The 18,489-nt window shown below is 39.2% G+C and overlaps 1 protein-coding gene across 2 annotated transcripts in view; it reads right to left on the reverse strand.

Moving 5' to 3' along the window:
- The window catches only part of HHLA2 (HHLA2 member of B7 family), an 82,300-nt gene that overhangs the window by 22,293 nt on the left and 41,518 nt on the right, over positions 1–18,489 (reverse strand). For both annotated transcript variants that reach the window (XM_074404413.1, XM_074404411.1), the window contains exons 2-4: positions 5,274–5,363; positions 3,369–3,722; positions 1,782–2,048 (exon numbers count right to left, since the gene is read on the reverse strand). In XM_074404413.1, coding sequence (XP_074260514.1) covers positions 1,782–2,048; positions 3,369–3,722; positions 5,274–5,337 — 685 coding nt within the window. In that variant the 5' untranslated portion in view covers positions 5,338–5,363. The remainder of the gene's footprint in view (positions 1–1,781; positions 2,049–3,368; positions 3,723–5,273; positions 5,364–18,489) is intronic.

The raw sequence follows: 18,489 nt of genomic DNA on the forward strand, positions 1-18,489 counted from the left end.
AGGAGGCGGAGGTTGTGGTGAGCCGAGATCGCGCCATTGCACTCCAGCCTGGGTAACAAGAGCGAAACTCTGTCTCAAAAAAAAAAAAAAAAAAAAAAGAATATTTACAGCTGTGTGCAGGCAACCCCCACTGAACTGAGCCCTTTTAGAAGAAGGACTCTGCCGGATTTTCTCAGCTTGCCCCTGCAGACCCAGCTCCATCTTGTCCTTTCTGTTGTGTAGTGCTGTAGGCTGACCTCTGCGGAGTATCCTGGATTATTCTCCCTGGCTCTAGACTCGCCTGCCTTCCAGTCTACCTGCTGAAGAGTGATGCCAAAGCAAGCCTTCGGAAAAGGAAATCCAGGGCCTCGCTGATGCTTCAGATCCGTCTTTGGATCCATCCTACCTCCAAGACTCAACAAGCTTCTTACCAAGGTGTAGAAGGTCTTTCGTCTGTTTTTTTCCTCCCTCTCTAGGTACATCTCTTGATCTGTTGATTCCACAAAATCCAGGCAATTTTACTTTTCTATGCTTTTTACCTGGACTATTCTTGTTCTCCTGGAATGTCCTGCTACTCTTCTAAAATTCTGCCCGTATGCAACTTTCTTAAGCACATATTCTGTAACAACCCCATTCATGTCCGACCACAGAGAACAGAATTAATCACTCCCTTTGTAAGCTGTGTTCCTAGTTTAATTTTTACATTTGTACTAGCGGCTGTGGATCCCGAAATCAGTAGAGACCATGTTCTTAAGTTCACAGTCTGTGAGCAACAAAACTTGGCACATAATGGCTTTTCAGTGGGACCAAACAGTACTGAGCCCAAAGAACTGTTCATGCTTCAAGACACTCAATTCTAAATGAACATGAGAAATTAGGATTTTCCAAGAAAAATATTTATAATATTAACATTTGCAACTCTTTCCCATGTTTCCATTGCTGCCTGCCTGATGGAAAATGATCATTGGGTACTCATGCCTTTAACACTAACTCAGTAAATGTGGTGAATCACCAACAATTTCAGTATGTTTTTGGTGAGCATTTTGAGAATGTGAGATGCTAGGAAAGAGAAGGCTGAAAAAAATAGCTAACCTCCATTTTCCCTCTAAAGGGAGAGTGATGGAAAATTTTGGCTTTGTTACAAATAAAATGTAGAAGAAATTTTCTTGAAATTTATATGGGGATAGCAAATAAAGTTTTATTAAACAGTAGGTTTTGGATATAGAGATTGATCAGAGTTTGGATTTGTTCAAATAAATGAGAGGAAAGAGTGCTAAAAACTGACCGTGTTGTGATAGAGGTGTTGGATAGAGGTGGATGGGCTAATACTATGTAAAGAAACTAAAAAGAAGCAATAATAATAATTAATATTTTGTTTAATTGAAAGATTGGAAGTTGTAATCTGCTGAGAGACAAGTATTCTTTCTCCTTTGAGCTTTTAAAGAGCAATGCTGGTAGAAAATCCTGTTTGAAGGATGGGCCATTGAGAAAAGCACCAATATTCAAGGATAGATTTGCTTCTTTACATTTCACAAATGTTTTCATTCAATTCACAAATACCTAGCAAGGTAAGAATTACTTCTGTTTTATCAGTGAGGTACTAATGTTCAAAAGTAAGAACGATGGCTTAATGTAATACAGCCAGTAAGAACTAGCCCTAGGGCTCCGGTCTCGGTCTTCTAACTGCTGCAGATGGATTTGCTTTCTTTTCTTTCATCTTCCTTTGTTTCCTTGTAAATCAGTCCCCATTTCCTCCCAACCTCGACATATCCCATGTACACAGAAAGTCCTGTGGAGCCTACCTTTCATTGTCCAGCGCCCTGTCCATGTTTGGTTCAGCAGTGAATTTTCGATTGTACATTCATAAGATGAATGTGATCCTGTAACATTCAGTATGCTGTTAATAGAAAAAGAGCCCAAAGACCCTGTTTCTTCCATGTTGTTTTCAGGGATAGGTGTGTTGTCCATTTTCCACGTGATAATTGGATGAGGATAAACACTTAACACACTGCATATTAAGAAGCTGTTTGTGTTCTTCTTTTCGTACTTCATCACGGGTGTGAGAAAAACTGCACAGGAGAAAGAAGGGCACACGAAGAACTGCCATCATTAGCTTCTTGAGGGCCATCTGTGCAGAATACTTTCTAATACCCATGAAATGGAAAGCTAAGTTTTATGAGCGAAACTTGGCAGTTACTGAAAGGAAAAAAACCCCAAAACTCTGTAGAACCTAAAGATACAGTGTAGTTATCTAGAAAAAATAAAAAAGAGCAGGTATGGGTATGTGGCAATTAGCAATCTCAATTCTCTAGAAACAGAGCTGGGAAAGAAATCTAATGGCCTCGTTGAGCAACCAAAATGAGGGTGTCTAAGTCTATAAAGTAGAGTTCATGTGGCATTCTACACTCCACAAATACTCACTCAGAGCGCCTATTTGACTCTTTGTTTACACATAATTTTGTGATTTATGAATCAAGGACTGAAGCAGCTGAAAGGGACAGAAGAGAAAGAAACAAGTGCTGGGAAAAACAATCCATTAGAAAATACTGCATACGTGTGTGTATATATCTCGATATAAAATTGTACTATATATTATACTACATACTAACTATATTACATATACGTTAATAATCAGCAGCCTGATCATTAACAGAGCACATCATTCAGGAACTCTTGGTAATCTAGTAATTAGAAACCACGAAACGCTGTGAGTTTCTTCAATTTTAATCAAATACCTGTTTGGTTCAATATAACTGTGTGAATTAGAAACAGTTAATATATTATTTAGTTATGTTAACTATATAATATAACCACCATGAAGCTGTGTTTGAGTGATATTAACTGTATATAACTATACATGTTAGCTATATTAACGGCTTAGAGTTATAGTTATATAGGTATAGTGTTTTATATAGTTAAGACAGAAGGAAAGCATATAATGTAAAAATTAACCTCATTTATAATACAGAAAAATGCAATTTAAATCACCAATTCAATATTTTTTCAGTCATCATATCAGCAGATACTTGGTACTGATACAACTAAGGGGAAAGTGGATACCCTTAGACTGCTGGTGTTGGTAATGTATTTAAATCTTCTGGTACTTTGCTTTCAGGTTATTTCCCAGTATTAAGTAGAACTACAAGGATGTTCATCACAACTATGTAATGTAAAACACTGGAAATGCCTGAATATCCACCAACAGGGGAACAGCTGTATCATTTATAACATTAGTATACTACAAGATGCTGTGCATTTAGAAACAAGTAGATTTCTATGTATTAACTTGGAAGGATGCTCATGGCATATTAAGTTAGGAAAAAGACGCTTACTAATAACGTGAAATAATGTCATTACTATGTTTCATGAAACTTTACATGTACACTTACCTCCCACCTTTAGCACTACCTTGTTTGTAATGCTTTGAATTTTTGTTCCTACATAGCAGGTATAAATTCCTTCATCCAGAAGGCTTAATCTTCTGAGAAATAGAGATGCATTCCCTTTTTGAATCTCATTATAGAAAAGGGATGTCCTGTTTGCATATCTCGGATCTTGGTTTCCCAGACGGTCACTGCCTTTGAAGTAACTGTGAACATTGTATCTATCTTGATACCTCCAGTGTATTATCACTTCAGATTCACTCTCAAATGAGGAAGGGAGGATTACATCTTCATCAAGTCTTCCAATGACGGTTTGTTCATTCATATAAATATTGCTGAAGAAAGCCAAAAGGAATGTGTCTACAGTGAAAAGCAGAGAAGTTGTGAAGAGAATTAGTGATGTGTGCTTGTTCAGGATTATACCAGAACTACCTAGAAGAACCTTCCTAGGTTAGCAGCCTGATTATTAATGGACCACATCATCAAAAACACTTGTTGTCTGGTTGTTAGAAACAAACCATAAAGCTCTGTGTTTGAGTTTTAATTTTAATTGAATATCTGTTGTATTCAGTGTAACTGGGGGGAGAATTGGTAACAGCCCAAGGCATAGAAACACTGGTTTGCTACCCATTTGATCAATAGTCTCATCTCTCTTCCAGTCCTGGCCTGGAAATCATGTATGTTAAAAGACTCCTTTTGATTTCATTCCCAGAACACATTCACATTTAACTGCTAATATAGCAATAATAAACTAGTTTATCTAGCTAGCTACAGCCAGCAGGCTCTAAAAGAATGGAATAAACTCAGCTTGGTTGGTTAAGAAACTTTTTGGAGCCTGTAGAAAACAATGCTGGGTTCAGGAATCTGATAGGAATATCTGTACACTAGATCTAAACAGGGAAGAACATGAGTAGAAGTCCAAAAGGGAAATGGAGTCACTCATTTGCTTTGACTTTAAGACTGCTCTCAGGATGTCCTGAATTGGTCAAAATGTAGGTCAGGAATATCTGGAGATAAATGTGGAAGCTCAATCCCCAGTTCTCTTGATTTACTTATTTTGTTTTGTTTTCACTGTCAACTTCACAAGTTGATTTCAAAAAGCAAAAGAAATCAACAAAATAAGGGATTTTTGCAAAGAAAATATACCCAGATACTTCCCATCATTGAAGGCAGTAATCGAACTTCTTTGATTTACAAAATATTTTAAGTAAATCTTGTGCCCTCTCTATGGATTCTAAAACATTAGGACTGGAAAGGGCCTTATTTTTTAGATAATGGAGTAACTCCTTTGGATCATGCCCAGGCCACCCAAGATGGAAGAACTGGGTGCTCAAATGCCTTTGTCACAGTCTTTATCCTCTGCCTTCCTCTCTGGGATTCTTTCTACCCTATCACGTCCCACCTCTCTTCCTCAGAGAGACTTAGTTTCTCTGCAGAGAGCTAGAGGGATGTGGCATTATGATGAGAGACAGGCACGGAAAGATGGGAAAGGTAAAGAGTGACTGTGGAGCTCCCTAATTGCTCTGCTAAACTCCTCTAATGTTTCACTGGATAATTAATAATGCCTGTCATAGGACCTAGCAAAGCTGATAACGCCTTCTGTCAAGTGGTAAGTACCAAGCTTACACTTAAAAAAAATCAATCAATCAATCAAACTTGCCTTTCTAGTGAACTTATTTCTGGTAGCAGATAATAGATTAGAAAGAGTCTTAATCAGAGTGGACAGAAAAAATACATATAATTTTTAATCTTCATTCAGACTTCCCGCCTGTTCCTTGCTTCTGATTAACTGATCATTTAGGATAGTTCACGATGCAATGGCTATGGAGGAAATAGCCACCTTGCATTGTGTGCTCATGTTTCTTATCTGATGATGTAAATAGCTAACACTTGTATTACAGGGGAAATTACCTTGAAATCCACTCAGAGGTGATGTGAGAATGAGGAAGAAAGATAGTACTCTCTGTGCCTTCATGTCTTGTGCAGGGCATATTAGTCATGCTATCAAAGAGAAGTAAAGTTCACACGTTATGGATTTAAAATGCAAAAGGGAATTGGAAAAGAGTAGTACATTCACATGAATAATTCTTTTGTAGCCATTAAATATGATATTGTAAAGGATGGTTCAATGGCATGGAAGGAATTTCTTAATAGGTTATAGGAGAAAAATTAGATTACAATCCAATTTCTAAATAGCAGGGTTCATTTTTTAAAAGCATACACATTTCTGCTCATAGGATGCTGACAAGACATATGACTAAATATATGAGGATGTTAAATCTGAAGAGTAGGTTTCATATCTGAAGCAATGCCTGCTACATAAGGGTGCTGAAACATGGCTCTGGAATGAATAAAGATTTGTTGTATATGCAACAGTGGTTCTCTGGATAATAGTTTGTTATGTTTAAAGCTTTCTACATGGACATATTGCTTTTATGACAGAAAATACTAAAACCAATTTCAATTCAATATTAAGTGCCAGTGGTGTTAACTATGATGTTATTTATAATCATACATAAAGAACAACTAAAACCTGAAGACACATTTTTACATATCCAATACTAGAGCAAGCCATTAAATTCATGGTTAACAGAGTTATTTAAAAAAAAAAACTCAAAAAAGCAAGAAAATATAGATGGCAAAACGTGTACACACAATACTGTTTCAAGTAAGTAAAATATAACTGATTTTCCCAGATGATAGGATTAAAGATAATATTTACAGTGTAACAAATAAGTTGTTTAAAAAATAGCATATACTTGGTTTTAAAATCTCTAAAAGAACGTTTTAAAGATATAATTTGTGGCTAGACGTGGTTGATCACACCTGTAAGCCCAGCACTTTAGCAGACCAAGGCAAGCGGATGGCTTGAGGTCAGGAGTTTAAGACCAGCCTGGCCAACATGGCGAAACCCCATCTTTACTAAAAATACAAAAATTAGCTGGGTGTTGTGGTGTGTGCCTATAGCCCCAGCTACTCAGGAGGCTGAGACAGGAGAATCGCTTGAACCAGGGAGGCAGAGGTTGCAGTGAGCTGAGATTGCACCACTGCACTCCAGCCTGGGTAAGACAGTGAGACTCCGTCTCAAAAAAAAAAAAAAAAAACAATAATAATTTGGGAGCTCTACTATTACAAGAATATATTCTATGTTTGTTATGGGATATGTGATTTAAGAATGACTTAAAACTATCCTAAAAAGGGAAATTAATCATGCAATTGTCCATCTGTAACAAGCCTGCACATGTGTCTCCTAAATCTAAAATAACAATTTTTTTAAAAAAGTAAAATTAGATTTCTTAATTACATCTTATCAAAATAAAGCCTGGTAGATTAATAATTTAGAGTTTCATTTTTACATTTTAAAGACTATAAGAAAGTTATTGAAAACACAACCTTAGGAAGAAGGCCTTTTAACATAACTGTACATTTCCTATTACAGATATATCTCTATAAAAATGAAAAAAGCAAGAAAAATACAGAAATGTTTGCAATATGACAAAATTATTACTCTAATTATTTTTATTTCTCTTAGAGCAATAACTAAGATACTTGGTAAAGTCAAAAGTGCTCTAAAATCGTATTCGTTATCAAAATTAAGACCTTTATATTTCTTCCTATGGAAGTATTTGAATGTATAATATATAAAAGGATATCACAGTGATTGTTTCCGAATAGTAAGATTACAAGTAATTGTTAAACTCATTTTTCTTCTATGAAAATATGTAAACATGGAATAATACTTTTTGCCTCTGTCATTTATTAAAAACTTAAAATTTAATTACAGTCTCTTTCCAAACATTAACTCAAATTCACCTTGTTTAGTGTAACTTTGAAGCATTCCACGTCCATTGTCCTATTAGAGGTTCATCTTCCCACTGCCTAGGTTGACTCCAATATTTGCTACCTTCTCGTGAAACTGACATTCCCTTTTCCCATCTCCCTTCCAGCTGACGCTCTTACTTCATTAATTGTTGTGATTGATTATGGATACTCCCTCATCCTCCTATTGCTAGCTCAACCAACCTATTAGCATGTAGCTGCACTCTTTTTGCCTCTCCTTCTGCTCTTATCCAAGGCCAAACACTTCACTGTGCTCTACATCTCATACCTTTCTGCAGTGGAGAAATTTGTCCCTGCAATCATATTCCCTTTCTACTGCATCGTCAGGATTTCTCTCTCTCCTGAATCAATTCTATAAGCATAAATGCTCCAAGCACCCATCTTAGGAACATGAGGAAAGAAAAAATTATCCCCTTACTCTTGATTACCAATTTCTCAGCTCCATTAATTTTTTGAAATCATCGTCTAAATAGCTGTCTTCATTTCCCACTTGACAATCTCCTATCAGCTTTCGGCTCTTTTCCGCATGACATGTCATAAGCTGCCCTTGTCAGTGTCACCAAGAACACCAAAAACGGTGACATCATTTTTCCTCCTCTGACTCAACTTCACAGCAGCATTTAATGTAATTGACTGTTACCTTCCTTTGTGAAGAGAGTCTTCTTTTGGTTTCTGGAACATCAGACTCTCCTAGTTTTTCCTTCCTGACTGCTGTTCCTTCTTAGTCCTTTGTGGGTTCTCTTCTGCTTGCCCAATTTATGTGGCAATATGGAATGTTCTCAGATTTTTTACTTTCTCTCTACTCTCTCCATAGGCGAGTTTGTCTCATGACTGAATGTAATCTTCACATCAATGAATCTCAAACTTATCTACTGGGTCAAGTTCATACATTCAACTGTTCTTCTGCACTGTTCATTTAGATGCCCAAAGTTAACATGAGCCCTTATTTCCAGCTCATTCCCTTTTCCATTGTTCTATGACCCACCCCAAACACAACAAAACAGCAAAAAGTATCGTGTTCTTCCTCCAGTCTTCATCTCAATAACTAGTACCAAAGTCTTCCAGTTGTTTGGGCCAGAAACTTAGAAATCTATCTTGACTCCTCCATTCTCTCATGCCCCATATCTAATCTATTAATCAGTCTATTTGTTGTTAATGAATTAGATAAACTCCATTATCTGTCCACTTCTCTCCTATTACCATCCTGCTCTAAAGCCACTATCACTTATCTGGATATCTACAAATAGGCACGTGGCTAGTTACACCCTTTTCCTACTGTTGTCTCCTTCCAGTCTACTATCAATACAGCAGTCAAGAGTCATATTTTGAAAATAGAAGTCATTCTATAATATTCTCATAATTAAATCCCTCCAGTGGCTTCCCACCACACCTAGAATAAGATCCAAATTCTTAACCCTAGCATCCCAAGCCTTGAATACTCCGGCTTCTGGTCCTGTCTGTCACCCCAACCTTTCCCACGGCAGCCCACAAAATACATTCCAGGAGACTTGTGAACACAAGTGCTCTAATTCAAGGGTCAGCATGAGCATGAGCTGAAAATTGAGGCTTTGAGGACTATTTAAGTTTTGAATAAAATGACAAATTACAGTAACCCATTTATCATCTAAGATAAAATACTACAACTTAAAAAAAAAAATACCCAACCTCTTCCACACAAAGGCTTGATTTAGCGCTGTTGAAATAATTTCAGCATTCAGCTAAGTGAGGCAGTTAATGAGTATTTGGCCCTATTTTTATGCCTAGGTTTTATTTTTAGACATTTATTTTTTTTTCCCTCAAAAGCAGCAGAAAGTTTCCACCTTAGATTATACTGAAGTTACCCAAGTTGCAATCAGCACCCTTACAAAAGGGCTGAAATGTGAGAAGCATCTTGTTCTAGTACATTTTGGCTGGATTCCAGATGTGAGGGAGAAAGGCAGAGAGGCGGCCTCTGCAATAGAATATGGCAAAAAAGAAACCCATATGCTAAGACTAATCAGACAGAAGAGAAAATTGAGACCATTTCTACAAGCATAAAATAGCAAAAAACAGAACAACTACCCCATACCCATCTTGATAGCTACAGACTAAATTGACCACAGCCATCAGTACTAATTGTGACAATGATGATGGGAACATCACTTGCAGTTGGGGCAGATTCTCTAGCCTGCACATTAGTAACACTCAAAACCATTTCATAACGTGTATGTATTTTACAATATCATGTTGTACACAGTAAAAATATCTAATGTTATCTGTCAATATTGTTTTAAAAAGACTAGTCCTGGCCTCATAACTGCTGGTCTCAATCTGGCCAGAGCCACAGAACAAGTCGATTCTCTTTTTTGAAAAAGAAGAATGTTGTTGTTTTTAAAAAAATTTTTTTAAATTGCATTTTAGGTTTTGGGGTACATGTGAAGAACATGCAAGATTGCTGCATAGGTACACACATGGCAGTGTGATTTGCTGCCTTCCTCACCATCACCTGTATCTAGCATTTCTCCCCATGCTATCTCTCCCCACCTCCCCACCCCCATCCCTCCCCCATTTCCCCCCAACGGACCCCAGTGTGTGGTGCTCCCCTCCCTGTGTCCATGTGTTCTCATTGTTCAACACCCGCCTGTGAGTGAGAACATGTGGTCACTCTCATCAGAATGCCAGTTCACAAATGTTCTGTATTCCTTTGAGGAGACACAGCTTCTAGGGTGCTACATTCTCCTCTGCATTGTTTTACTTTCTGTGCTTCGCCACAGTGCTCATGGCGCTGAGCTAGTCTGTAAAAGACTTTTAACAAAGGAAAACTCTTTGTAGCATCCTGGAGCGGCTCCTTAGCATCCACTTAGATTTTAATAGGATTGACTGTTTAGATAGAAAAAGAACAAAAGAACAGTATCAGGATTACCCTCTATTTACTCAAAATCTTTCTCCTGATGTTCTACAGTGAAATTCCACCATTTAGGGGATTTATACACGTACGGAAACTTCGATGTCTAGGGATACTGTCTTTGCCTTCAGTTCCGTTTTGGTATGTTTTTGTTTTTGTTGTTGATTTTGGAAATCAGGCTAAGATTATGTGCTAACACATGTTGTGGGAGGTAAAGAGGTGCAATTGCAGGGCAGGAAGAGCAAAGGGAAAGGGGAAGTGAAACAAGGAAGAATGGAAAGCAGATTTGCCAGCCACAGCTTCAGAAAGGAAAATAGAGCCACTTGCTCAGTCACAAGGGACGATCTCTAGACATGCTCTGGAGAACACAGCAGCTCAAAACAATCCACCAGAGGAAAAGAACAAAAGGAATTTATCTATAAGTTGCCTCCTACTGGTTAAAGCTCCCGCCATGGGCATTGACGCCTATGTTCTTCCTGGTTGTACATATGGGCCCTTGGGACAACCACTACAAAGGCCAAATGCCATGTCTCACTGAATGACATTTTAACTGTATGACGCTTTGTGTTTGAGTCTGGAAACACAGGAAAGGTGAATCTGCAGTCCGTGCGAGTTTCCTTGGGTCACGTCTGGACTCTGCAGCTGCCGCACTTCCCGTGGTGGCAGGCATAATGGAGGACGTGTCGAACATGGCCTCCCCCCAGAAGACGGGTCAGCTGGTGACATTTGGAAATTGGGCCTGGTGTCTTTTTGTCTAACCAGTTGAGGACCCAAGAGACAAGAGAAGCCCAGAAAATTTAAGGAGGCTCCTAAGTTGGGTCCAGTAAAAGCAGTTATTTAAAAAATACCACACATTTGCTATCTGATATTCTGTGAATTTGCAGTTAATCATCTATATAGATTCCCTTTTGCTTTTATTGATACAGCTTTTATGCATGCATTGCTTAGCTGCCGCTACCTGCTCACATAATTTCAACTTTCTTTGGAGGATTGCACTGGGATGATGGAAGCTGCAGTTCTCTGGTTACATTGCTTTGCGACTCTCTCCCCCAGTGGTGGCTTCAAGGCAAGAAACACAGTGTAGTCCAGAGTTCCCCTGGGTTCAGGCTGAGCCTTCACCTGAAGCCACATTCTTTCTTAGCTTCTTTCTCTGCATCCTCCTGCTTCTCACTCTTCCTTACAGGTTTCTTACAGTTAATGAGAACAGACCTTCTTTACTTGCCCCGTAAGTCCTCATCCCAGGAGGGGTCGGTTCCCTGAAAGCAGAGCCCAAGATGAAGCACCTGTACAGGTCCGTTACACATCACACAAGAGGGTCCAGGAAACTACTCATGCTTCCAGGGACCATTGTCCAGCTCAGCCTTCAATCACGAAATGTTTCTTCTTGCCAAAAGGGTATATAATATAATCCTCCTTAATAGCTCTCTATATCAGAAAGAATATAGCTAGACAGAGTGGGTTTTGTTGTTTAAGCAAGAATGCTGCAAAGCTGAGAAAACTGACGAAAGAAACCGTCAGGGTTAACACAGCAGACAGTAGGCATTTTGTCAAATACATCAAGGTAGTGAGCAATTGAATAAAACTCCATCAAATAAAGTTAGTGTTGGATATGTGCACATGTAAGGCCAAGGACTTCTTGAAAATAATCACCTTTTTCTCTGTAAAACATATTGCTAGATGCCCATGGCCCACCAAGTGCTTCTAGAAAACCGGTGTGCACTTTCTGAACACTTCTGCCCCCAGCAGTTCGGTGGATTATCATCAAATAATTTAACAAAATGTTATGTTAATTGATTAAACGGGAGGACAAGACCAAACCTGGTATTTCTTAAGTGGCTAATTGAGTAAGATGAATGCTTTGGAAAGGCTAAATAAAAGCAAGTTACAAAAAAGATGAAAAAAAATCAGCTATTGGATTAGATGTAGGGGAGACAATGGCAAAAGATTCAAGCAAATTGCAAGAGTCTAGGAGGAGCTGGACTTTTTTGCACATGTTTGAATGCAAAGGTCTCTGGCTATTTTTAAGAGACAAAAACTGGAAATACTGAATAATACATTATTGATTCTGCTTGTTCTACTGATATAGAAAAAAAAAAATCAAACCGTGGCACCATACTCAGGACAAAGCTTTGACTCTGCTTTTCCCAAGGACTAGAAAATGAGTGGACTTTTTAAAGCTGAGATTTAAAAAATTCAAAACGTATAATTCAAATAACTTTTTCTTAGCTACGCTAATTAGTTTTTTTATTCTTTTTTGGGGGGCAGGGCAGAGATGGAGTCTCACTCTGCTGTCCAGGCTGGAGTGCCGTGGCCTGCTCTTGGCTCACCACAACCTCTGCCTCCTGGGTTCAAGCAAGTCTCCTGCCTCAGCCTCCTAAGTAGCTAGGATTACAGGTGCATAGCACCATGCCCAGCTAATTTTTGTATTTTTAGTAGAGACTGGGTTTCACCATGTTGGTCAGGCTGGTCTCGAACTCCTGACCTCATGATCCACCCACCTCGGCCTTTTCAATCCCAAAGTGCTGGGATTACAGGTGTGAGCCACCGCATCTGGCCAACTAGTTTTTAACCAGACATATCTGATTATGTCAGATGTAAGGACTTCCACTGAATGAAATGAAAGCTCTGCAATGATATGGTGAACTCTCAAAGCAGATAATATGAGACAAAGCTTCTGTAACAGAAGAGGATCAACAGTAACAGGGGTCAAACGATCTGGACTACACTGAAGTAGGAAGCTGGAAACTTCTTTTCCAATGTCAATTTAAGTTTATCACCTAAGTCTGATATCAGAATTTCATCCTATGCTGGTTACAGCTGTTACATTTAAATACATCTATTGTGTGGTAAGTGATATAACCAGCAATCATCATTTCCCAGTATGAAATTAATCATCCCCACTCAATCCCTTTGTCATCTTTTCAAATCCAGAAGTAAAGAACGCCTACTTGTATCTACATATCAAGGTGCTTGGGCGGGTGACCTGTAACTGAGTATCAGAATCAAAGATTTGGTATGAAGAATAGGCAAACCCAATCTGTATAAGACTTACTCCTACCTGCATAGACTGCTTAGAGCTTTTTTAAAGTGATGCTTTATAATAGATTGTTTTCTATCAAGTACTTGTGCCTATGTACACCTGAATTAGTGGCTATCAGTCCTCAGAATTTAAAGCAGTTGCTAACCTGACTAGCTGGTACACACACACACACACACACACACACACACACACACACACACACTCCTGGCCTAGTTCTGTGTATGCACTGCAGTAAGTCATTTCCTAAGTAGAGTGGTTATCATGTTGGCTTTGGACCAGTGAGTATTTTGTGCTAAGAGTCAATTCTTCCAAATAACTCTGGTTTGTAAAGCTTCATTGCTTCAGCAACCTTCTCTTCTACTCACAATCCATACCTAAGTTAGGGCCAGAAAAGGTTCAAGTTCTGAAAAACAAGAGAAAGAAAATACCCTCCAACTTACCCGGACCTCCTAGGAAACAGGGCTAGGTCATTCTTTGTATGGTACACCACACTGTCATCCAGAAAGTTTTAACATCCCTCTTGTTACTAAAAATATATGATTTGAGTATCTACCAGCAAGCTAAATTCTGAGAAATAAATTAGTCTATTACTCAAAAAACATATATATATGTGTGTGTGTGTGTTTGCGTGTGTGTGTGTATGTGTGTGTGTGTGTACATGGATGAGTCAGTCCCTAATCTCAGAAAGCTCCATCTGGCACCAAAAGATAGGTGAATTCTGTAAACAAATAAATCGCAATATAGAGATGCAGACAAAAAGAAGGCTCCCACCAGGTGCTATGGAAGGACACAGGAGAGACGCTTGAGCTTGGAAGGGGCAGGGTGTTGAGAAAGACCTCTCAAAGCCTCACGTTTGAGGGACAGACACTGGCCTACAAGGAAGAGCAGAAGGTTATTCTGGACAGACAATAGAACAATGGTGCAGCAGCAAGAGAGAACATAAATCCTATGTGATAACATTAATACCCAGCTGGCCACATGGAAGAGAAAATGCTGGAAAGATGTCCAAGGGGTAGATCATGACCCTTATTTTAAGCCACACTAGAAAGCTAATGATGAAGTCAGATTGTGTTTCAGAAAGATCGTATCAATGGGATTAAGGTAGTTGAGAAAAAAGAGCCAGGCCAGGTGCAATGGCTCTTGCCTGTAATCCCAGCCCTTTGGGAGGCTGAGGTGGGTGGATCATCTGAGGTCAAGAGTTCGAGACCAGCCTGGCCAGCATAACAAAACCGTGTCTCTACTAAAAATACAAAACATAAGCTGGGCATTGTGGTGTGTGTCTGTAATTCCAGTTACTCAGAGGCTGAGGCAGAAAAATCACTTGAACCTGGGAGATGGAGGTTGCAGTGAGCTGGGATTGCGCTACTGCACTCCAGCCTGAGCAACAAGAGTGAAATTCCATCTCAAAAAAAACCAAAAACCAAAAAAACCAAAAAGGAGCCAGCTGATAAGCATCAACTAGGTAAATGTAACAGAATACCATTAAAAGAAGACTTTAGTAGGAGTTGGATAACACATGGAAGGCCACTGTGACAGACATCAGTACCATCTCTCCTTCCTTCCTTACTAACAACTCCTCAAGTTGTGTTGCAGGATGCGATTGCCTCTATTTTTTTTCTTTTTCTTTTCTTTTCTTTCTTTCTTTCTTTTTTTTTTTTTTTTGAGATGGAGTTTCACTTGTTACCCAGGCTGGAGTGCAATGGCGCAATCTCGGCTCACTGCTCCTCTGCCTCCTGGGTTCAAGCAATTCTCCTGCCTCAGCCTCCCGAGTAGCTGGGACTACAGGCGTGTGCCACCATGCCCAGCTAATTTTTGTATTTTTAGTAGAGACGCCTCTATTGAAAAGAACTGACAAAGTGTCCAGAAAGGTAAATGAGATGAGCTTGTCTGGCTCAGGATGGAAATGAGAGCCTCTAAATCGGATGCAAGAGCAGAACATGATGGCAAACCCCTTCCCTCTGCTTTTGGAGGGTTGATTTGATGCCCGGAGCTGTAGCTGCCATCTTCCAGTTGTGAGGAAACAAGTACCAGCATTAAGAAGTCACAGTAACAAGGATGATGGAGCAGACGGACAGAAAGAAGCGGGGTTTGTGACGACACTGTCCAATCTCTGCTCCTGCCTATGCTGGACCCTCTCCCTCTAGTCTTCCTGTTCATTAAGTCATACATTTAAACTACCGTGAGTTGGATTTTCAAATGTCTCCAAACATTCCAAAGTGATGAAAAACAAAGAAAATTAATGATGAAAACTAAGAGATGAAGAGTTACCGACACATGAACTCAGCTGTTTTTTTTTTGTTTAAATAAATAAATCAGTGAAAACCACATGTCTCCTTTCACAACAAAATGTTGAAAGATGTGTTATATTTTAACAGAGTCATGTAAAATGTAAGAGACACACACTTGCTTAGTAATGGTAGCAAAATTCTTTTAATCTCGAAGCTAAAACAAACGTTAGTTATGACCCAGTACAAGTTGGTAGTAAGTTTAATGTGCCTTATGGTTTTTATAGCAGTTTTCTGACAGAAAAACCACATTACCATAAAAATTCCTATTTATTTTTAGGTCAAAATTAAAAGGAAAATACTGACTCTTAACTGAAGCATTATCTTGCAACTATGGGAATTTTCTTTTATACAAGAAAAGAGTTTGAGGCTTGGCACAGTGGCTCACCCCTGTAATCCCAGCACTTTGGGAGGCCAAGGTGGGCAGATCACCTGAGGTCAGGAGTTTGGTATCAGCCTGACCAACATGGTGAAACCCTGTCTCTACTAAAAATAAAAAAAATTAGCAGGGTGTCGTGGCGGAAGCCTGTAATCCCAGCTACTCGGAGTCTGAGGCATGAGAATTGCTTGAATCTGGCAGGCAGAGGTTGCACTGAGCCAAGATCGCGCCACTGCACTCCCAGCCTGGGCAACCGTGAGAGACTTCATCTCAAAAAAAGAAAAAAAGAAAAAAGAAAAGAGTTTGGCTATTTCAACCTTCAGGACCCCTGTTTCCTTATTTCTCTGAAGGAAAAAAAGAAGAGTAAATCCTTCTTTTCAAGAGTTCTTTAAAAATAAGGCTATAAGGTAATAAAACAACGTACAATTTCGAGTGTACAGCTGGGACTTGAATACTTATAGGAAGAATGAATTTGATATCTTATGACAGAACTGTGTATTTCAATGCCTTCACTTTACAAATTCAACACCGAACTTAAGACTAAAGAAGGAACAATAGAAAAACTTTTATTTAGTATATAGACTTTCAAATGCACAGAACTTGAGTTTGATGTACTTGAACACATGGGTATGTTGGTCCATTCATATAAATCAAGCTGCCAAGATACACCAGGTAGGTCAAACTTTGTTTAGTTCTATTTGTTTCTATAATTAGAAATTATCCAGTCAAGTTTTCTGAGTTTAGTAAAGACTGGCAAATTTAGGTGAGAGAGGGAGCATGTGTAACCAACGCTGAGCAATATATAGGATGGGAAGATTTCTTTAAGTGGGGCATCTTTACCCACGCCCCCATCTGCTCAGGCAGTGAGGTCCAGGCTCAGCATGAGTCACTATGGAATGAGTTTTCTTGCACTGGCTTCCAATCCTTTACTGTCCAAAGATCAGCTACCACCTTCTTTGAGAGATAGAAACTCTGTCATCTACTCTCCTCTCCATTTAACCCATCTCTGGCAAGTCCTCCCTGTCTCAATTCTGTCTTTTCCTATCTTTCCCTAAACCTTAGCCCTCCTCCTAAACTGTCTGGCCCTTCACTGAGGGGCTCTTTCCTCATACCCCCACACACTGAGTAACATTCCTGGACCCTGTTGTTCCCTCTAGTTATGATGCTAATTCCCATCTACCTTTACCTTCCGAGTCTTATTTGGGGCCACATCTGTTGCTGCTTCTCACTCCCTGCTCATAATTTAAAGTCCTTTGAACCAGATTTTTCTTTCTTTTTTCTTTTTCTTTTTTTTTTCTGAGACGGAGTTTCGCTCTTGTTACCCAGGCTGGAGTGCAATGGCGCGATCTCGGCTCACCGCAACCTCCGCCTCCTGGGTTCAGGCAATTCTCCTGCCTCAGCCTCCTGAGTAGCTGGGATTATAGGCACGCGCCACCATGCCCAGCTAATTTTTTGTATTTTTAGTAGAGACGGGGTTTCACCATGTTGACCAGGTTGGTCTCGATCTCTCGACCTCGTGATCCACCCGCCTCAGCCTCCCAAAGTGCTGGGATTACAGGCGTGAGCCACCGCACCCGGCCCAGATTTTTCTTATCAATCCTGAAATCATTTTTGAAAGGCTCCAAGTGACACAACTGACAAACCAAAGACATTCTTAAACCAAATGAGAGAGGTCCAGCCACTCTTCCCTGGCCAACAAATGGGGCGTTCTTTCATACATGTGGTAAGTTTGGCAGGAGGAATTGTCATATCGGAGGAGCAGATCATGTAAGTAAAAAAACATGGAAGAAAGAATCAATGAACAGTGCTTACTGCGAGATTTTACCTGCTAAAATAGAATCAACAACTTTCTCTTTTCTCCTGCATCTTATTTAACCCTTTTGGTAGTATGCATGCTACCTTTCAGTATTACTAAACATATATTAATATATGCTTTACATATATTATATATTATGTGCTATATATTAATATAGCATACAGTAAGACACTATAATTCTAGGCACAATCACATGAAGTATTAAAATTTCCATTTTATAGATGAAGACATTGAGGTTCAGAGAAGTTAAGTCACTTCAAGCTTACAACTGACAATTGGCAAAGTCAAGACTAAATTAAGTTGGGTTCATGACTCTGAGGCCTTCTATTAACCACTCTACTGTGAAATCTCACAGGTCACTTCAGTGATTCACCACCCCAAGGCGATTCCCCTGAGAAGCAACTGTGAAGAAGTTGATCATTTCTTTCAGTGTATATTTAATCTTTCTGTGAATCTTGACCTTTTTGTGAGTCTTATCCCTGGCTCCAAAAAGTTATTTCGTCTCAGCAAGTGGCTGATGGTGATTGTAAAACCATGTATGGTTTTATAGTCATAACTACTATAAAACCTGTATTGCATCAGAAAAGAAGTTAGTGCAATAACTCTAAAATCGGCTGTTTGCTTTTAGTTGCTCAGCTTTCCTGTGGCAAACAGGCATTCTATTAATTATTAATAGTAGCCTCTTCTACTTTCAAAAGTGTTCCGGTTTGAATGATAAATTATATGATCACTCTACTTGTGTACCGTTACCATCTCAATCTCCTAAAAACATTGATTTGAACATGTAACACATCTGCCCAAAAGTCAAGAGCTCTTGCTAAGTGTGTGGGGCCATTTATGCATGCCCAGAAATCCTGCCCCCAGGACAACTCTCTCTCCCTGT

Source organism: Saimiri boliviensis, chromosome 8 (genome assembly GCF_048565385.1).
Source record: "Saimiri boliviensis isolate mSaiBol1 chromosome 8, mSaiBol1.pri, whole genome shotgun sequence".
In the NCBI taxonomy this organism is placed as follows: Eukaryota; Metazoa; Chordata; class Mammalia; order Primates; family Cebidae; genus Saimiri; species Saimiri boliviensis.